The sequence below is a fragment of the Rhinatrema bivittatum genome, chromosome 3 (assembly GCF_901001135.1).
Source record: "Rhinatrema bivittatum chromosome 3, aRhiBiv1.1, whole genome shotgun sequence".
NCBI classification, from domain to species: domain Eukaryota; kingdom Metazoa; phylum Chordata; class Amphibia; order Gymnophiona; family Rhinatrematidae; genus Rhinatrema; species Rhinatrema bivittatum.
This window is the reverse complement of record NC_042617.1, coordinates 35,145,880-35,168,299: the sequence shown is the minus strand read 5'-3', so window position 1 is coordinate 35,168,299 and position 22,420 is coordinate 35,145,880. Positions and strand designations below refer to the sequence as shown.

Below are 22,420 nucleotides of genomic sequence, written 5' to 3'. Positions count from 1 at the left end.
GCAGGCTGCCACACACACAGAGGCTCCTACTCTCATACTCTCACACGCAGGCTCCCACTTCCACACACATATGCTCTCTCACACATATACACATAACTTCTCCATTCCCACTTGTTCTCTCACATTCATTTCCTGGCAGGATCCCAGGTTGAAGAATGGAGCAGGCACCAGGAAAGACACACAGGCCCTCGAGCGAGTACCTGTTAGAGGATAGGCACCTGTAAATAAGCAGAGGGCCCCTGAGGAGCGGGTACCCAGGTTAGAGAACCCCGAAGGGTGAAGATAGCTTCCAGGGGATAGAAGCAGCAGAGTAGCTTCAGACCGGGTATACTGATCCATGCTAACTTGGCCAGAGTCAGCAAATGGGCAACCTTAAATATGTGGAAGAAGTGACGTCACTCGAGGGGGACACCCCTGAGGTTCGCGCCAACACTGCAACAAAGGTAGGGACGGGCACGCGCGCGCCCTAGGAGGCCTCTGGTCAAGATGGTCGAACGCCGTACCATAGCCACTCCGGGGAATCCGGAGGGTGCGGCAAGGAGACGCCATTCTCCAGAGGCTGGTGGAGAAAGCTGAAAGGTGAGGCATGTCGGGCAAAGTCGTCTGAGCCTGATGGACGCAACACTTTCTAACGCATAATGTAATTATATTCCTGTAAAATGTATCATGCTATAATGTTTGTTTATAATGTTCATGTTCCAGTGTTACAATCTATTAATAATAAGACTCCTCAGCCTTTAGTTACAATGTTTTCAATGTTACAATGTATCAATACTAAGACACTTTAGTCTTACTAGTTTCCACAAATTAAAATGTGATATTGCCCAATGAATATCGGTATATAAAAACAAATAAATAAATTGTGCACTTACTATATGTTAAACTGATGGCTAGTATTCTTCTTATAGTTATCTGAGGGGCCGATATAATAAGATGCACTCAGCAGAATGCGCACTTTAACCCACAGTTAGGCATGTTTTTTGATCAGAAACTTTTCTGCCAATGCAGTAAGGAGTTTTGTGCAAAAAAAAAAAAATGTGTGCACAAAATGTAGGGGCAGGTTAGTGCCCTCTCATGTAATTTCAAGCTAATGATGGCATTACCTTTGACCCTAAGTGCACAGACTTGGCTCATGTTTCCAATGCTAAGAAAATACAACTCTTAGACTGAGGTGGAATAAAGTTTCCAGGTCTATGTTAGTCTATGGGCAGACATTGGAGTTCTGGTGCAAGGACCTGTCATCAGGATTTTATGTGCAGAAAAAGCGAGTTTGCTTACTGAAAATGGGATTCTACATAGATGGGAGGTTGAATTAGGCAAGACACATGGATGGTATCATTAGAAGGTGCCAAACAGCCCACTCTCTCTGAGCTCAGTAGAGCTTTGCTCTATTGAGCATCTGTGGGAGTTCCCACATGAACAATGCTTCATGAGCCCCTCTGTCTATACCTAGAGCTTATCTGTATGGACTCAGCTCTCCAGCGAGGACAGTTATTAAGCATGGAAAATTAATCCTGCTATGGAGAACTCTTTTTACAGTATGCAAATACTTTCTTTGTCAACATGCAAGGCTGAATTAGCCATGACGTGAGAAATCCCAAGCTGAGGGTTGCATTGCAGAACATTATATGGATAAGCATCCATATTCCCCCATGGAGAGTGAACTCCTGGGAGAATAGATTACATAAAACTGTTTGTCCAAATGTACTGTTGTTTTTTGAATGGTTGCTTAGGCAGTAGTGGGATATGAACGTTTGTTCACAGATGACCAAGTCACAGCTTTGCAGATGCCTTCCATGGTGACAGTTTTGAGATGAGCCATAGTGGCCACCATGATTTGCAATTGATGGCCTTTAACCGGCTCTGTAATCTTGATACCAGCCAGGGTATTAGTAATGTACAATGAGGTCTGCTCCCAAATTGGACAGAGCACGTTTAGCTATTACTTTTCCCATCCAATTGGGATCATAGGAGACAAAAAATCTGAGAAGCCTGACGATGTGGTTGAGTTGTTTACAGACAATAAGCTATAGCCCTCTTACAGTCCAAGGTATGAAGGGTTCTCTCATCGCTGTGGGCATCTGGCTTTGGGGAAAAAGTCAGTACAAAAAATGGTTTGGTTTTATGTGGAAAGGCAGAAAATTTCAGATAGGTATGCAGAACTACCCTATTGAGAAAAAAATTGCAGGTAAAGAGAGTACAAGAGCAGGGCTTGTAACTCACTCTTCTTGCTGACATGATTGCTACTAGAAATATCACCTTCCAAGTGAGGAATATCAATGGTACTAAATCCAGTCATTCAAATGACTACTTCATCAACTCTGCAAGGACCATATTAAGATCCCATGGAACTGCTGGTTTGGCAACCAAGAGTTTTGTATACCATAATCCCTTTATGAACCTCAAGATCAAAGGGTGGACAGAGATTGGCTTTCTGTCGATGTAGGGGTGATATTGCACTCAGGTGCACCCCTAACTGAAAATGTACAGAGATCTGAGGAAGATAGGAAGAACAGGTAACAAGATCTCTGGGGTGGCAAGCAAACTGATCCATGGAAAATTGGCACCAACTGAGAAATCTTTACCACTTAAAAGCATATGATCTCCTGGTTGATGGTTTTCTTGCAGAAATCAAGTTATCCTATCCCTCCATGGGTAATGCCCAGGCGAGATCAATGAGCACTCAATCTCTATGCTGTCAGGCTGAAATGAAGTAGATTTGGATGCTGTAGCCGATCCTCCTCCTAGGTTAAGAGCAAAGGTGAGGTTTCCAATGGAATTGGAGGCTGCACTGAAAGTTGGACTAAGTAAGAGAACCACACCTGTCTGAGTGAGGCTGGCACAACAAAAATAATCTCCGCTCAATCCTGAATTACCTTTTGAATTGTTCTGGCTACTAAAGGTAATGGTGGAAAAGTGTACAGAAGACAGACTTCCCATCTGAGCAGAAAGGTATCCAGTGCAAATTTGAACTTGCTTGGAACAAAAAGTCTCCAATTTTCAATTTATCTCTGCTGCAAACAAATCCATGGTAGGCTATTCGCTAACACTTGGGTCAATGACCTTTCGTTTGGTTGAAAAATCCGACTGAGGCAGTCCACCAGACTGTTAGTCATCCTCAGGAGGTATGACGCCTGAAGGCGAGCCTTGTGACAGAGCACCTATGCCCATATGTTTTGGGTTTCCTGACAGAAAACCTGTTTTACCTTGTTTACTTAAAACATTGCCAATTGCTTGTCTGGATTAGAATACACTTGACATGCACTAGATGAATGAATGCCCGTAGATTGTATTGGATTGCTTTGAGTTATAGAAGGTTTATAGGGCAGTAGCACTCTACCAAAGTCCACATCTTTTGGGTTTGATAGAGCCCATATGTACCCCCAATCTATGGTGGAGGCATCCAAAACTAGTGTTATCTGATGCAGGAGGATTCTCAGAGGGGACCTTATGATGAGGGTTTCCAGCCTCAACCACTATCAAAGGGATGACTTCACACTTGACAGTACCGCGATAGGATGTGACAAGGGAGGTCATAGTTGGTCCCACTGAAACCGAAGGGCCCAATGAAGAGGATCTCATATGTTGTAGAGTGAATTGTACCATGTGGACAGTAACTGCTATGTGACAGAGGATGACTAGCACCAATTGAATTGTCAATCAGTTCCAGGGCATGAAGCTTTGTATCAAGATAGGTAGGTTGCCCTGTCCTATGGAAGGAGCTTTCTCTGATAGAGTCTATCCAGGCTTCTATGAACTGAATTTTTTGAGTTGGAACTAGCTTCAATTCACTAAAGTTGATGACAGACCTCAGAGACTGAAGCCGCTGTATTGTTTGGTCCAGCAATGTCAGGACTCCTGTCCTGGAAGGAACCATAGTTATCCAGTCATGCAGGCAGGGAAAAACAGATATGCCCTGATGACTATGGCACTTTGTGAACACTCTTGGAGCTGATAATAGGCCAAAGAGTATAACCTTGTACTGGTTATAATATTAATAATTTACCCTGAATCTGAGGTATCACTAGTGAGATGGCTGAATTGGAATGTACACATAAGTTTTCTTCTGGTCCACAGCACCCATGAAGAGATGTCTGCTTGGATGAAGGGAAGGATAGTGTATAGAAAGTTCATCTGAAGTGTTTTTTTTCAGAAGAAAAACACGACTGTCGTAAATCCAGAATGGGCCTCAGAATACCCCCCCCCCCCCCCATGATCTCCGTGGGATAAGAAAGTATTGAGAATAAAACCCCTTTCTATGCTCTGACAGGGGGGGGGGGGGGGCGGGGAAGTGGGACTATTTCTATTACCCATTGGTGAAGTAGCAACTAAGTTGGATCAAGTGAAACTGAGACTGATTCGGATTGAATGAGCAATGGTGTTGTCCTGGAAGATGGGAGGATAAAAGTGGTAACTCCACTCTACAATCTTGAGGACCCAGTGGTTCCAGGTGATCATCTTCCACTTCTGCAGGAAAAGTTTAATCCATCCTCCCACCAGAGGAGATGGGGATCAGGGCTTCAGCTCCATCAAAAACCATGCCCTGGCTTTCCTTTAGGTTGCTGGGCCATCTTTGACTGGTGCCGGTAGAGCCTGCTAGTGCTAGCAGATGCAGAAGGGGCGATGCTGGATGTATGCACAATTGTACAAGAAGTATGGGTATCATTGTATTGATGGCTGATCAGTTGTAGTCAGAGAATGGAGGACCACTTGCTGTTCTTTGATGTGCAACATGGTCTCCCTGATCTTTTTGCCAAAAAGGTTGTCTCCTGAGCATGGAACATCTCCCAACTTGCCATGAATGCTCCCCTGTAGCCCTCCAGCTTGTAGCCATGCCATTCATCAGGCCCTGACTGCTGTTGCTGAACCCTTAACTGCTGAATAAAAAAGCTCATAGATCGAGCAAATCAGATGATGTTTCTATTCCTCCACTACCACGAACACCTGGTGACAAACCTTGAGCTCCTTATTCAGGAAGTCCATGACTGGTCTCATCCTGTTGATGCAATCATGAAAAGTACTGCATCTTATAAAGCTGGTGGTTGGCTATCCAAGCATTGAGCCACAGAAAAATTTCTTACCTAATGAGTAGCTTTAGATCCTTTCCCAAAGGAGCATTTGATAGAATCTTGTCTTCTTTGCCATTTTCAAGGCTGATTCCACTATTGCCGATTGAAGGGAAAGTAGGACTATCCCAAACAAAGATGATTGTTGCACCCTGTACTTCGGGTCCAGTTTCCTTGCCATTGGAGTCCAAGAAGCTGAACTTCCCTACATTCTGGTCTAGAGGTCCTGAAGAATGTTCGCTGGAGTCTCCAAGACATAAAAGATGTTGCACACATCCTTGCAAGGATCTTTAGTTCACCATATGTAAATGTTGATGGTTTTCCCTAGCTTGTCAAGGAATTTCAAGAATGACAGATCTGGAGGCGAGGAATGTTCTAAAAGTATGCCTCGGAGTTGGATAAGGGTGGGAAGCTGACCAAAGATCCTGAAGAGGACCAAGATGACAGGAGACCTCAGTGGTCCCAGGGGTGAAGTCTCCTGCAGGGCCTGTGAGCTAGATCTTCTATGTCCTTTCTCTTCTGAGTGGCGATGACTCTTTGGGAGTTGCTGCACTGATGTTGACATGATTGGGACTCCCCTTGAGGAGATGGACTGACCAGGAGTAGAATTCCCTGGTTTCCACTAGCCACAATCAATGTGCGGAAAGCTGTCAGCAGCTCCATCATTTGGTTTGGAGGTTGGGTCTCCTGTGGTGGTGCTGGGGAGACTGAATCTTCCTCTAAAACCATGACAAGATCATCGCTCTTGGAAGCATCCCTTGAGCTCCACAAAGAAGCTTCTGACAGGATTTCTTGAACCTGAACGGGACTACTGGAGAGATAGAGAAGATAGGATCTGGGTTTTCTAATCTCCTAGTCTGTGAACCCCTCTCCAATGCCATCGGAGGACCCTCAGGTGTCTGATTGGATAGGAGCCATTGGAATTTTCTTGGCGAAAAAGTTAGTCAGCCTTCAGCACAGATTGTGTCAAGATCTCCGATGTCTGGCATTTTGAGTGTTCCACTAGTGTTGAATGCTTGGGCAGCACTGATGGCACTTATGCACTGATGGCATTGAACTCTTCTGTGCTAATGGTGTCACTGAATCATGGCCTCATACTTCAACAGCACTGACCAGGCCAAGCTCTAATGCTTTGACAGTGTTGACCCATGGTGCTTCAGCAATGCTGACCTTGCCGGATCCTTATTCTTCAGTTCTTTTGAGCTCAGAGAAAATGATCTGTTCAGTGTCACTGGATGAAGTCACCCATGTGTCATGGCTAATTCAGTTCTGCTTGTCACACAAAAAAAATGCTTTTTGCATTGAAAACGTTTGTACATATACATCATTTTATCTGCAGAAAACATGCTTTGTGCACAAAAATGTTATGTGCATAAAACATGTTTTTATGTGCACTAAGCATTTTCTTTTTAACTCCCAATGTATTAGTATACCATTAACTTACTGCATTCTATTAAAAAAAATTAGTGTGTTTAAGAAATTGTGTGCTGAAGTTCAGTACAATTTTAATGCTAAGCTTATTAGATCAAACCCTGCTCAAGCATTCCTGAAGTTCCTGCCACCTATCGTGTGTGGGGGGGGGGGGGGGGGGTGACTCACTCACTCACTCACTATATAACGGGAGAAAACTGGATGAGCTGTATGTTGGGGCAGAAAAGGACATTATATGTCCTTGGCTTTTCTGTCGAGCCTTTCCCTGTTCCTAAGCCAATAGCTTGACTTCGAATTGTTCCCAACTCTACTGTCATTAAACAAACACTAAGTACTCATACATTATAATGTGATGGGCTCCTTTGCCTCCCTCCCACACCTTCTTCTGTAAAAAGTTAATTATCTCTGTTCTCCCCCCTATATTTCCTATCCCCAGTTTTGCGCCCCTGTTACAATGTAACTTTTTGCTTCTTCAATCTGTGTCTCTTGTTATTTGGTTAACCACTTTGTTCGATGTAAACCGAGTTTTATTTGATTTGTATCAAGAAAGTCGGTATATAAAAGCCTTAAATAAATATATGTACGTTTCAGTGCCAGACCCTATGCAGAGCTAGGAACCCCACCCACCCACACACACTCTTTAAAGAGGAAAAGACTGAACTTACAAAAGAAAAGAAATTACCCAAATTCTAGGTAGTGGCTTTTACAAAATCTAAGTTCAGTGGTCAGTGTGGTCTCACCATGGAGCGATAGAGGCATTATGATATTTTCTGTTTTATTCACCAGTCGCTTCCTAATAACTCCTGAAATTCTGTTTGCTTTTTAAACTGCTGCAGCACAGTGATTTCAATGTTTTGTCCACTATGACACCTAGATCTTTTTCCTGGGTGGTAACTCCTAACATGAAACCTAACATTGTGTAGCTACAGCAAGGGTTATTTTTCCCTATAAGCATCACCATGCACTTGTCCACATTAAATTGTCTGCCATTTAGACATCCAATTTTCCAGTCTTGCAAGGTCCTCCTGCAATTTATCACTACCTGCCTGTGATGTAATTGCTCCAGATTATTTTGTGTCATCTGCAAATTGGATCATCTCACTTGTCGTTCCCCATTCAGATCATTTATAAATATATTAAAAAGCATTAGTCCAAGTACAGATCTCTGAGGCACTCTACTATTTACCATTTTCCACTGTGAAAACAGACTATTTAATCCTACACCCTGTTTCCTGTCTTAATCAGTTTGCAATCCACAAAAGGACATTGCCTCCTACCCCATGACTTTTTAATATTTGTAGAAGCCTCTCATGGGGCACTTTGTCATACGCCTTCTGAAAATCCAAATACACCACCATCTACTAGCTCACCTTTATCCACATGTTTATTAACCCCTTCAAAAAATGTAGATTTGTGAGACAAAACTTCCCTTTGGTAATTCTATGCAGGCTGTATCCTATTAAACCATTTCTACCTATACGTTCTGTGATTTTGTGTTTTTTTAGAATAATTTCCATGATTTTTCCCAGCACTGAAGTCATGCTCACCAGTCTATAGTTTCCAAGATCACCCCTAGAGCCTTTTGTAAACAGCAGGGATACATTGGCCACTTTCCAGTCTTCAAGTACAATGAATGATTGTAATGATAGATTAGAAATTACTAGTAATAGATCTGAAATTTCATTTTGAGTTCTTTCAGAACCCTGGGGTGTATAACATCTGGGCCAGGCAATTTTCTACTCTTCAGTATGTCAATCTATCCTGCTATATCTTCCAGGTTCACTGGGATTTAGTTCATTTCATCTGAATCATCACCCTTAAAAATTTGCAGAACAGGTATCTCCCAACATCTTCGTTAATAAGCACCGAAGCAAAGAATTCATCTAGTCTTTCCACAATGGCCTTATCTGCCCTATGTGCCTCTTTAACTCCTCAATCATCTAACAGTCCAATCGTCTCCCTTGCAGGCTTCCTGCTTTGGATATATTTAAAAAAAAATTTTTTATGAGTTTTTGCTTCTGCGTAGCTTGTCTTATCAGTATTTTACATTTAACTTGCCAATGCTTATGCTTTGGCAGATGGATCCTTCTTCCATTTTTTGAAGGAAGTTTTTATGGCTAAAATAGCCTTTTTTCACTTCACCTTTTAATCAAGCCAGCATACTTTTGGCCTTGCTTCCATGCATCTGTACTGCTTTGAAACAATATCCATGACTGTTGTACACTCTTAACCTTTGTAGCTGCACCTTTCAGTTTTTTTCCCTAGCTTCCTCATTTTATCAAAGTCTCCTTTTCAAAAGTTTAATGCTGAGAGCTGTAGATTTACTTATTGTACCCCTTCCAGTCACTAATTCAAATTGGATCATGTTATGATCCCGGTTCTAGGACAAAGACTCCCTAGACTAGTGTCTATTGCACTCGCTACTCCCCATCCTCTCATATATTGCAACCGGTAATTCTCTTTACTTTCTAAACAGGAGACATAATTTTCCCTACCAGCGCCCTCCGGCACGTGTCCATTGCCCAGATACGCCCCAGCCCCTGATCAGTTCCCAGTACTTGAATTCATCCCTACCTTACATACTTCCATATGTTGTTGTGGTCCTATACTCTGTCGTTTTTAAATTTGCTCTGTACCGAAGTTACTTATTATCTTAGTAGTTAATGTAACTTGTACTTGTTTTAATAAGTTGCTAACGTTCTCAAATGTTCCTTGTATCGCTCCCATGCGACTGTTCTGTTGCACTGTAAACCGGTGTGATCTGTATGCCATACAGGAATGTCGGTATATAAGAATTTAAAATAAATAAAATAAATAATGATCACTATTGCCAAGTGGCTCCATCACTGTTACCTCTCTCATCAAATCCTGCATTCCATTAAGAATTAGATCTAAAATAGCTTCCTCTCTCGTCAGTTTCTGAACCAATTGCTCCATGAAGCAGACTTAATCCCATCTAGGAACTTTACCCTTCAAGCATGTCCAGTTATTAAATTTACCCCATAAATATTGGGATAATTGAAATCTCTATTATTGCATTGCCAAATTGGTTAGTTTCTCTTATTTTGTTGTCCATCTTATCATTTGGCCAGGTGGATGGTAATATCCACCTATCGCTATACTCTTCCCCAGCATACATAGGATTTCTACCCGTAAAGATTCTATTGTGCATTTAGTCTCTTGCAGAATCTTTATCCGTTGGACAACATGCCATCCTGAACATAAAACACCACCCAGCCCCCAAGTTCATCCATTGTGGTATAATTTATACCCTGGTAAAGCACTGTCCCAGTGGTTCTATTCTTTCCACCAAGTCACTGAGATGCCAATTATGTCTACCTCTTCAGCCAGTGCTTACTTCTTAGCCTTCTGGCATTAAGAACATAAGAGTATGGCATATACTGGGTCAGACCAAGGGTCCATCAAGCCCAACATCCTGTTTCCAACAGTGGCCAATCCAGGCCATAAGAACCTGGTAAGTACCCAAAAACTAAGTCTATTCCACGCTACTGTTGCTAGTAATAGCAGTGGCTATTTTCTAAGTCAACTTAATTAATAGCAGGTAATGGACTTCTCCAAGAACTTATCCAATCCTTTTTTAAACCCAGCTGCACTAACCACATCCTCTGGCAACAAATTCCAGAGTTTAATTGTGCGTTGAGTGAAAAAGAACTTTCTCTGATTAGTTTTAAACGTGCCACATGCTTTGAAAATTTTAGTATTGGCATACAAAGATTTCAAATTATGTTTATTGTTGGTATTAACAACCTGCTTATCAATTGCCAGGGTTAATTTGGAATTTTTTTTTTTTTAACTCTGATGGTTCTTTACTTATAGGCACATGGTCTACTTTTCTTTTATTGGAACCTCTCTGTTGGGATGCCGTAATGCTCCTGTTTCATTAAAATTCTTCAAAGACACCTCCCTCCGAACCATGTGCTGCTGAGCAACTGTCAGCATTCCCCTTTGTTCTAGTTTAAAACCTGCTATATCTCCTTTCTAAAATGTTAGTGCCAGCAGCCTGGTTCACCCCTGGTTCAGGTGGAGCCTGACCTTTTGGAAAAAGACTCCCCCTTCCCCAAAAGGTTGGCCAATTCCTTACAAAACAAACTATCTTCCCTGCACCATCCTCTCATCCACAGATTGAGACTGCACAGCTCTGCCTGCCTCTGGGGACCTGCACGTGGAACAGGAAGCATTTCAGAGAATGCTACCCTGGAGGTTCTGGAATTCAGCTTTCTACCTAAAATCCTAAATTTGGGTTTCAGAACCCCCCTCCTACATTTTCCTATGGTCAGTGGTGAACTCATGTACCATAGCTCCTCCCCAGTACTATCTAATATCCTATCTAGGTGAAACTTGGGGTCAGTCACCCTCGCACCAGGCACGCAAGTTACCAGGCTATACTAATGTCCACCAGCCACCCAGTTATCTACATTCCTAATAATCAAATCACTGACTATGACCGCTGACCTAACCCTTCCCTCCTGAACAGTAGCCTTGAGAGACTCATCCTTGGGGCGAGGACAATCCCTCAAGTTGGAGAGCAGGTCCTTGCTACAGGATCAGTTCCTGCTACACTAGGGTATTGTTCCTCCTCCAAGGCAGCACCAGGGCAGTCAGACTGGAGTTGGAACTTGGCTACTCTGTCCCTGAAGGTCTCATGTAGATACCTCTGTCTGCGTCAGCTCCTCTAGTCTCCAAAGGTCGGACTTGTTCTCCGAGAGCCGGGAGCTCTCTGCACTGGGTGCACACATACAACTTCTCACCAACAGATAAAAAATCATACATGTAGCACTCTATGCAAAAGACAGGAAGAGCCCTCCCCTTCAGCTTAATTTTGTTGAGTTCTTAGTTTAGGTTGCTGAGGGAGTATGAATGTGTAAATTAGAGGCCTTTTCAATTTATTGGTGTATCCCCTATTAATATGGTAGTGACCGCTACCAGATTAATAGGGACCACACCAATATACAGTCTCCAGACCTGAACACAGTACTCCAGGCTTTACCTGGAGTAGTGTTCAGTGCTGGAGACTGTACCTGAAAAGGACAGAGACAGGATGGAAGTGGTCCAGAGAAAAGCAACCAAAATGGTGTGTGGTCTGCACCAAAAGACTTTTGAGATGAGCCTGGAGGACCCAAATATGTATACCCTCGAGGAGAAGAGAGACCAGGGAGTTAGGATACAGCCCTTTCAATACCTGAAAGGTATTATTGATGCATAAGAATCACATCTTTTCCAATGGAAAGAAAGCTGTAGAACTAGAGGTCACGATACGAAACTCCAGGGAGCAGACTCAGGAACTATTTCTTCATGGAAAGAGTGGTGGATATAAGTAATGCCCTCCTGGATGAGGTGGTGGTGAAGACAAGAACAGTAATGGAATTCAAAAGGGCATGGGATAAATACAGAGGATCCCTAGTGGCTAGAGGGCAGAACTGAAGCAATAGGGTAACCTGAGTTAATGTTAGGTGTAATATTTCTAGGTGGGGTAACCTGCACGGATCAGCCATTACTAGCTCTAACAACTTGCTGGGCAGACTGGATGGACCACCTGGGTCTTCTTCTGCTCTGATTTACCATGCATCTCTCACTTCTACCCCTCTCCTCCCGTATTCACTTTTCATTTATTTTTCTTCAAACTCTGATTTATTCTTTCATAGATTATCTCTCAGCCTTCTCTGCCCCGCTCCTTTTCAGGACCACTGAGCTGAAGCAGCCAGCTTGATGCTGCCAGCGGGAGAAAAGCGGTGGCAACCAGAGCTTTTCAAATCGGCTTTAGCTGGTGATGCAACTCAGAGAAACGCTTTCCCTATGCATGGCACTGATGAACCAAATGACAAACAGATGCAATAGTTACAAAGAGAAGTACATTTTTAGGGAAATAGAAACAGAAAAATCTTGAAAATCACATTATGAACCCCAAAATCAGACATCTTCAAATCTGAAACGGAAAATCCACTGCAATTCCCCATGACCTTTGAAATAGTTCACTTGTGATGTTCAAACTTTCAGCAGAAAAGAGAGGTGTAGGGCTTGGCTTCTGTAAGGAGAAGAGACAGTCTGAGCTGATCTGAAGATAATAATTTAAATACATTCTGAGCAGCTCAGACTGTCTCTTACAATAATAAACTGGAAACCATTTGGGGATATTTTTAAAAACTGTACATGAACTAAAATATCATTTTTGCAGAGAACCCCCACGTGGAATGGTAACGTTTCTGAGAGAAAGGCTAATGCTATTATACTTTTCTGCCCTTGTCCCGGTAAACTTGACAGCACATGTTGGGCAGCTCTCACACAGGATTACACACATCGATTATTCATGTCCGCCTCTTATTCCATTGATGGAAGCAGATGGCTAACAAGCAGCAAACAGCAGCTTTCAAGCACATGCAATTAACAAGGCCCGACTAACCCAGAGAGCGCACGCTGGCAGCAGAGCTTCACGTTTCCAATCTGTGCCTTCGTGTTTCGCTAGAACAGAAAATGCAAACAGCACTTTGAGCTCATGGCTTCTGAAAGGAAACAGCCCCCATATATCCAAGAAATATCTTTGAGGAATGTGGTTAAAAAAAAAAAAAGAGGAGGAACACATTCAGCCATGGATGAAGATCAGACTGAAGAAAAACCTGGCACGAGATAGGCAGGAAAAACATAAATCAGTACATGGTCTTTGCTTGCTACCTGGCTCACTTTTTTCTTATCTCTGATTGACAAAGGGCTGAATTTTTTAAAAGGTTTAACCAGCTAACTCTAGAGTTAGCCATTTAAATCTATCTACAGTAGTTAAAAGTCACACCACTCTGCTGACTCAGCTAAATCTGACCTCTTAGAATAGCAAGGAAGCCAACTTTAGCAGTGCAACAATGGAGCGACTCCAAGACCTTCCCAGGGCATACTTAAGACTTAGCCTGCTTAGCACTGATTTCAGGCACTAACCGCATTTAAAATGATTAATCCTTGCCATACAAAGAGCAAGCCTAATCTAACCACTCAAATTGTGGCCAGCTAATTTAGGGATATTTTCAGCCAAAAACCTAGCTGTGCAGATTTGACTGCAAATTCAGCAAATTAACCAGTTACCCTGCCCGCTCAGAGGGTCTTTGAAAAATGTAATCAGAAGTGTGAAGGACAACTGCTTGCTGTCAGCAAAACAGCAATGAGAGCTGCTTCTGAGTGTGGGACCAGAGCACCTCAATGGGGTTGCGGAGGGCTTCTGTGAACCCCTTCTTACATTCTTCTAGGAAAACGTGTGTCTCAAAGGGAACAGAGCTGGTGAGTGTCCCTCGCTAAGAAACTGGCATCATGTCACTACACATAACTGAAAAACAAAACCCCCAAAAAATCATATGACTAATCACCAGATCAGAATGATTCAGATTCCATGAGAGCAAGGGGAAGCAGGGGACAAGTTATGAAGAGAGAGCTCCAGCTCATAAGAACATAAGAACATAAGAAATTGCCATGCTGGGTCAGACCAAGGGTCCATCAAGCCCAGCATCCTGTTTCCAACAGAGGCCAAACCAGGCCACAAGAACCTGGCAATTACCCAAACACCTAGAAGATCCCATGCTACTGATGCAATTAATAGCAGTGACTATTCCCTAAGTAAACTTGATTAATAGCAGTTAATGGACTTCTCTTCCAAGAACTTATCCAAACCTTTTTTGAACCCAGCTACACTAACTGCACTAACCACATCCTCTGGCAACAAATTCCAGAGATTTATTGTGCGTTGAGTGAAAAAGAATTTTCTCCGATTAGTCTTAAATGTGCTACTTGCTAACTTCATGGAATGCCCCCTAGTCCTTCTAATATTCGAAAGTGTAAATAACCGAGTCACATCTACTCGTTCAAGACCTCTCATGATCTTAAAGACCTCTATGATATCCCCCCTCAGCCGTCTCTTCTCCAAGCTGAACAGCCCTAACCTCTTCAGCCTTTCCTCATAGGGGAGCTGTTCCATCCCCTTTATCATTTTGGTTGCCCTTCTCTGTACCTTCTCCATTGCAACTATATCTTTTTTGAGATACGGCGACCAGAATTGTACACAGTATTCAAGGTGTGGTCTCACCATGGAGCGATATAGAGGCATTATGACATTTTCCGTTTTATTAACCATTCCCTTCCTAATAATTCCTAACATTTTATTTGCTTTTTTGACTGCTGCAGCACACTGAGCTGACGATTTCAATGTATTATCTACTATGACGCCTAGATCTCTTTCTTGGGTGGTAGCTCCTAATATGGAACCTAACATCGTGTAACTACAGCTAGGGTTATTTTTCCCTATATGCAACACCTTGCACTTGTCCACATTAAATTTCATCTGCCATTTGGATGCCCAATCTTCCAGTCTTGTAAGGTCCTCCTGTAATGTATCACAGTCTGCTTGTGATTTAACTACTCTGAATAATTTTGTATCATCTGCAAATTTGATAACGTCACTCATCGTATTCCTTTCCAGATCATTGATATATATATTGAAAAGCACCGGTCCAAGTACAGATCCCTGAGGCACTCCACTGTTTACCCTTTTCCACTGAGAAAATTGACCATTTAGTCCTACTCTCTGTTTCCTGTCTTTTAACCAGTTTGTAATCCACGAAAGGACATCGCCTCCTATCCCATGACTTTTTAGTTTTCGTAGAAGCCTCTCATGAGGGACTTTGTCAAACGCCTTCTGAAAATCCAAATACACTACATCTACCGGTTCACCTTTATCCACATGTTTATTAACCCCTTCAAAAAAATGAAGAAGGTTTGTTAGGCAAGACTTCCCTTGGGTAAATCCATGTTGACTGTGTCCCATTAAATCATGTCTTTCTATATGCTCTACAATTTTGATCTTGAGGATAGTTTCCACTATTTTTCTCAGGCTTCAAACAGAGTGGAAAGCAAAGCAAGGAAGACTGGAGTGGTTGAGAGCTTGTTCTGGCCGGCAAGGGAGACGAAACCTAAACAGTCTGCTTATTATGGCTTTCAGTCTGCAAAATTCAAAAGGTGTGTTAAAAAAAAAAAGGTTGCACAGGTCAGAACATCTTTGTTGCAGCATATAAATATTGTTTTCCTCCAGATAGTTGGCAATTTCCTTGGCTCCTGAATTTTGCAGGACTGAGGCCTATATTTTTATGAAGCCACAATTGGGACTGAAACCAGAAGGATTAATCACACTACAGCACTGGTCACAACACATTTTTCTGCAGTCTCTCGTACACTTTAATTTGCAGTACAGTAGAGTATATTAGGCATAAGTCACAATTTATTGATATACTGATGTATATTTTGAAATATTGCTTTTAAATCATAGCATTCTAAAGAGGGCCCAAGTTCAGAATTAAAGTCGGAGATCCTTTTTATGCAATGTCAAGTCTCCTGTGCTAGGCTTAGCACCACAGACATCCCCAGAAGCAGTAAACAGTTTAGCTTTTAATATTAAAAGTCTAGCAAAAATGATCCTTCTGCTTTCCTGTAGTCACTGGTTTGGCAGGGATAATCCGTCACAGGCACATCAAAGAGCAGGCTGGAAAGTGACATTGCAACTATCAAACTGGCGGCCTGCATGGACGCTGGATGTTCTTCTACAAGTCTTGACAACTCCAGCGGTTACTGGCTCAGCAACTGTTGCAGCTGCTCGTACAGCACTTGATCCTAAGGTTGCAAAGAGAAAAAAAATATATATAAAGTAAGCCTTCGGAAACAGGACATACAATGAAGACACTTTCTGTAAAGAGTGCTTACGAAGAAAACCACCAACAAAATCACCATTGCTTAAAAAGACTGTTTAGAAAAAGTGTCCACAATTTATAAATTTCATGGGGTTTTAATTGGTCAAGCTATGGAGTCTGACACGAGCTCCCAAACTGAACTGACTTTCTGTAGCAACACACGATGTCTGGATGGATGAAAATAAATATAACTGAGGAAGAAACTCTTGAAAATATGGATCAGAGGACAGCAATTATAACTCTCAGGTGTCACAGATACATCACATTTCATCTGTATCATAAATGATGCATTGTGTACCCAACAGCGGCACTGATCCACATCTACAGGATGGCACTGGAGAATTGGATTTACCAATCTCAAGTTAAGGATTTTGGAAGCAAAGTTTCAGTACCATTTAAGCGGCTGCTTTTGTATCCGTGAAACTGATAGATAATTTTCAACAGGAAACTAACTATATGCATAGCTTTTCTTTTGAAAATTTCCTTATGTAGGACCCAGTCAGATATCTACAGACTTTGCAACTCCTTTTAATGTGGATGAAGGGGGATGAATGTGAGAAACTGAAAATGCCATTCTGCACACATACATTACCCCTCCCGTCGAACCTAAACACACATCTAGCAATGTGGAGATTACTTACCTGATAATCTCGTTTTCCTTAGTGTAGGCAGATGGACTCATAACAAATGGGTATAGTGTGCTCGTGCTAGCAGTTGGAGACGGATCTGACGTTAGCACGTGGTACATATACCCCCACAGGAAGTGCAGCAGCTCAGTAATCTTCCTTGCAACAGCTTCATGGATATATGTGCGACTGACCGATTGATTAACCAAACATGATTAACCTGACTGATTGATAGTAGCTGGAGACCACCAGTGTTCTCAACTGGAAGGCGTCGACACCCGGCAGGGTGGATGCCCTATGTAAGAAAACATGGCTTACCTTGAATCGGTGAAACCCCATGTATATCGGCAGCCGGGCGGGATGCTGAGTCCATCTGCCTACACTAAGGAAAACGAGATTATCAGGTAAGTAATCTCCACATTTCCTAGCGTGTAGCAGATGGACTCATAACAAATGGGATGTACAAAAGCTACTCCCGGACTGGGTGGGAGGCTGCCCGAGGTCCGTTTAGGATTGCACTTGCAAATGCTGTGTCCTCCCTGACCTGGACGTCCAGACGGTAGAATCTGGAGAAGGTATGGAGGGAGGACCAAGTTGCCGCTTTACATATCTCTGCAGGCGACAGCATCCTATTTTCTGCCCAGGAGGCCGCTTGAGCTCTGGTAGAATGAGCCTTGACCCGTAGAGGTGGTGGTTTTCCCGCTTCTACATAGGCCGCCTTGATAACTTCTTTGATCCAGTGGGCAATAGTTGCCCGCGAGGCCGCTTCCCCTTGCTTCTTCCCGCTGTGAAGGACAAACAGGGTCCTTCGTACTGCTTCTGACATTTCCAGGTATCTGGACAGCAGCCTGCCGATGTCAAGATGGCGCAGTATTCGACCTTCTTCCGACTTCTTCAAACCGTCCGTGGTTGGCAAGGATATGGTTTGGTTGAGGTGAAAGTGCGAGACTACCTTGGGTAAGAAGGAAGGAACCGTGCGAAGATGGATAGCCCCTGGGGTGATCCTGAGAAACGGATCGCGGCAGGACAGCGCTTGTAGCTCTGAGATGCGGCGTGCTGAGCATATGGCCAGCAAGAATACCATCTTCAAGGTTAACAAACGGAGGGACAGGCCTCAGAGGGGTCTGAAGGCGGGTCCCGCTAGAAATTCCAAAACTAGGTTGAGGTTCCACAGGGGCACTTGGCCACTTCAGTGGTGGGCGAATGTGTTTGACTCCTTTCAGGAAATGTGAAACGTCTGGGTGTGTGGCAATGCTATTGCCGTCACTCCTGGGGCCGTAGCAGGATAGCGCTGCCACCTGAACCTTGATTGAATTGAGGGACAGACCCTTCTGGAGCCCATCTTGCAGGAAATCCAAAATGATGGGGATTTTAGCAGCATGTGGATTGGTGCTGCGAGTTTCGCACCAGGCTTCAAATACTCTCCAGATCCTTATATAAGTTAGTGATGTGGAGAACTTGCGTGCTCGGAGGAGTGTATCTATTACTGGCCCCGAGTATCCCCTTTTCTTCAGTCTAGCCCTCTCAATGGCCAGACCGTAAGAGAGAATTGAGCTGGATCCTCGTGGAGGATGGGACCTTGCCGCAGCAGGTCCCTGTGAGGGGGCAGGGGTAGAGGATCCCCTGCCAGTAGTCTTCTCATGTCTGCGTACCAGGATCTTCTTGGCCAGTCCGGGGCCACCAGAAGAACTAGGCCTCTGTGCCGCTGAATCTTGTGTATAATGGCGCCCAGCATGGGCCATGGGGGAAAGGCATATAGCAGGATCCCCTGAGGCCATGGCTGTACCAGGGCGTCGATCCCCTGGGATAGAGAATCTCGCCTGCGATTGAAATATCTGGGTACTTGAGTGTTGGACCTGTCCACTAGTAGGTCCATGCCCGGCGTCCCCCACTGATCCATGATCATCTGGAAGGCCGTGGACGACAGCTGCCATTCCCCCGGGTTTAGGCTTTCTCTGCTGAGGAAGTCTGCCGTGGCGTTGTCCTTCCCGGTGATGTGGACGGCGGAGATGTCCTGGAGATTTGCTTCCGCCCAAGCCATCAGGGGGGCTATTTCTAAGGATACCTGTCGGCTTCTGGTTCCGCCCTGTCGGTTGTATGCCACCGTGGTGGCATTGTCCGACATCACTCTGACTGCTCTGTTGCGAAGTCTGTGGGCAAATCGCAGGCATGCTAACCTGACTGCCCGTGCCTCTAGTCTGTTGATGTTCCACCCCGACTCTTCTCTGTTCCACTGCCCTTGGGCGGTTAGTTCTTCGCAGTGTGCTCCCCAGCCGCTCAGGCTGGCATCTGTAGTGAGCAGGGTCCAGGTTGGAGAGGACATTTTTGACCCCCGGCTCATGTGGCCGGGCTGCAGCCACCACCGTAACTGATGCCGTACTCTGGCCGGTAGAGGTAGATGCACGGTATAGTTCTGTAACCGTGGGCTCCAACGAGATAGGAGGGCGCGTTGTAACGGTCTCATATGAGCCCGCGCCCATGGTACCACTTCCAGAGTGGAGGCCATTAGGCCGAGGACCTGTAGGTAATCCCAAGCTGTGGGCCGGGTGGCACTCAGCAAAGTCTGCAAACGATTCCAGAGTTTTGATTTCCTCTTGGAGGTCAGGCTGACTGTCTCCCTGGGTGTCGAATCGGACTCCGAGGTATTCCAGTGACTGCGAAGGCTGTAGGGAACTCTTGTTTGTGTTGACTACCCATCCTAGGTTTTCCAGAAGAGATATAACTCTGTTGGTTGCTCGGTGGCTCTCCTCCGGTGACTTTGCCCTGATCAGCCAATCGTCTAGATAGAGACGGACGAGAATTCCTTCCTTCCTGAGTGACGCCGCCACCACTACTATTACCTTGGTAAAGGTCCGTGGCGTGGTGGCTAACCCGAAGGGTAGAGCCCGGAACTGAAAGTGTTGTCCCAGGACTTTGAAACGTAAGTAGCGCTGATTATCCCGATGGATTGGGATATGCAAGTAAGCTTCTGACAGATCCAGGGATGTGAGATACTCCCCTGGCTGTATTGCACTTCAGACTGACTACAGGGTTTCCATGCGAAATCCCGGGACCCTTAAGTGCCGGTTGACCGACTTGAGGTCCAGGACGGGTCTGAAGGTGCCCCCCCTTCTTGGGCACGATGAAATAAATGGAGTAATGTCCAGAAATATCTCCCATGCAGGCACTGGGACTATGGCTTTTAGGGACAGGAGCCTTCCCAAGGTGGCTTCCAGCGCCGCCCTCTTGAGGGGCGGACAAGGAGATTCCACAAACTTGTCGTAGCCAGAGCTGTCTCCTGGCTGCCACTGAGGATGACACTCCCTTGGCTGCCATACGGACTAGGTCGGAGGCAGCGTCAGTGAGGAACGAGAGGGCTGATTCCATTTCTTCTCCCGGGGTGCAGCAGGTCACAATTCGTAGGGACATGGCTGCCACCTCAAAGGCTTGTTTCAGGATGGCGTCCATGCGCCGGTCATGTGCATCCTTGAGGGCCGCCCCTCCCTCCACCAGAATGGTGGTGCGCGTCACAATTGCGCAAACTATGGCGTCTACCTTGGGACACGCCAGCAGCTCCTTGGTTGCCAGGTCCAGGGGGTACATGCTAGACAAGGCCCGACCCCCTTTGAATGAGGCCTCCGGCGCATTCCATTCCAGATCGATTAGCTGCTGTGCTGCTTGTAGGAGGGGAAAATGGTGAGCCGTTTGACGCAGGCCCTCTAGCAGGGGCTTCATTCTAGGTTCCCCTGGGGTGCCTTGGCCCGGGATGGCCAGCTCCGACAGGCATTGAGAGACCAGGTCTGGGAGATCCTCTTTAAGAAAGAAGCGTCTCATGGTTTGATACGGCTCTATCCCAGAGGGAAGTTCTCCCTCCTCGGGGAGCTCGCCTTCTTCCTCAGAGCAATCTGAATCCCCATAAGTGGGGCTTCCGGGTGGCTGGCCGTGCCTCGGCCTTGAGGGTCCGGGGGCAGGGTCATCCAGTACGTACGGGTCCGTTCGGGGATCAGACTGCATCTTGACAAAGGCGTGAATCCCCTTAAATAAGTCCACCCAGGAGAGCGAAGCAGGTTCTAGCCTTAGGGGCACCAGGTCGCTAGGGTTCCCTGGCTGCTTACCGCGGTGTGCTAGGTCCGGGATGTTCCCAGAGGAACTAGCAATTACGCTGGGCTGGGACCGGCCCTGGCCTGGAACTCCCAAGGCCTCCTCACATTGGGCACATAGGGAGTCTGCTTCCTCGCTCTTTGTGGCTCTGAGGTGGCATGCGGAGCAGAGGCCTAGAGCTCTTATGCCTGATTCTGGAGGTGCTGGCTCTGCGGACGCATGGGCTCTCCTACGCTCCATCACGTCTGATATCTCTATGCGCCGATGCGCTCTCAGCCGAAGTATGCGCCTTGTAATATGCCCAAAGGATGTGCGCCTACTAATGTGCGCCTATCAATGTGCGCTTAGCAACGTGCGCCTATGAACGTGCGCTTAGCAACGTGCGCTTAGCAACGTGCGCCTATCAACGTTATCAATTATCTTCGGGCGCCTAACATACGCGCCCGTCGCCTGTGCGCTTAGTTTGGTTCTGAGCGCCAGAGCGAGGCGGCGAACCTGGGCAGATGGTGATGGCGAGCAGGCAGGCAAAATGGCGACCTCCTTGGCGGGCTGCCACGCAGGCAGACCCCGCTAATCCTCGCTTCCTCGGAGACCAGCAAGTAAAGATGTACGCCTTACCTGATCTTCGGCGCTTCCCGGCTGCGACCCGGGCGGTCTCCGGCTGCAGGGGGAGAGGGTGATTACTGTCACCGCCGCGCTCGAGGAAGTGCACCCGCTGCCTCTAGGCTGCACCCGAACTCGTCTCGCTCGGGGGCCAAGTCCTCACCGCGCACGGATCGGGACCGAGGCTGCCTCTATGCCGCGCCCGAGCCCTTCTCACTTGGGGGCTAGGTCCCTGCTGCGAGTCGGCCACCGGACCAAGGCTCGTACCTCCGAGGGACCATGGAAATCACCTCGGGAAACTCAACTGGGGGAGGGACCCAAGGGTATCACCGCAGGAGTGAGGGGCTCGTCTTCAGGTAGGCTTCTTCTATGAATTTAGTCGTTAGAATTTGGAAAAACGCTCAGCGAGCGTGAGGTAGCTCCAAACTGCTTTGGAGACGGAAATTACTGAGCTGCTGCACTTCCTGCAGGGGTATATGTCCCACTTGCTGACGTCAGATCTGTCTCCAACTGCTAGCACGAGCACACTATACCCACTTGTTATGAGTCCATCTGCTACACACTAGGAAATGCTCCTTTTTAATGCAGCTACAAGTATCTACACTGCAAACCCTACACATTCTTTTTCAGCAGTTCTGAGGATAATTTTCAAACAGTTCAATTTACCTAGGTGAACGGCTTTGAAAATTATCCTCTATTTTCTCAGGTTTGTTGAACAATGTGACAAACCCCTGAGATTGGATTGAAATGTTTGACAGTTTTTTCAACTTATCATAAAAGTCCAACCAATGATGGACTGAATCTTACAGACACCAGAACTTGTAAATATTAACTTCTTGATGCTGGAAGCACAAGATCCATTGCTAGCGATGGATGTACAAGA

General features: G+C 45.4%; 1 protein-coding gene across 1 annotated transcript in view; it reads right to left on the bottom strand.

Annotated features, from left to right (window-relative positions):
* Positions 1–15,682: 15,682 nt before the first annotated feature.
* NVL (nuclear VCP like) overlaps positions 15,683–22,420 on the bottom strand; it is a 239,096-nt gene continuing 232,358 nt past the window's right edge. Inside the window, 1 exon segment of the mRNA XM_029593097.1 lies at positions 15,683–16,153. Within this exon segment, the coding sequence (XP_029448957.1) occupies positions 16,012–16,153 (142 nt within the window). The 3' untranslated portion in view covers positions 15,683–16,011.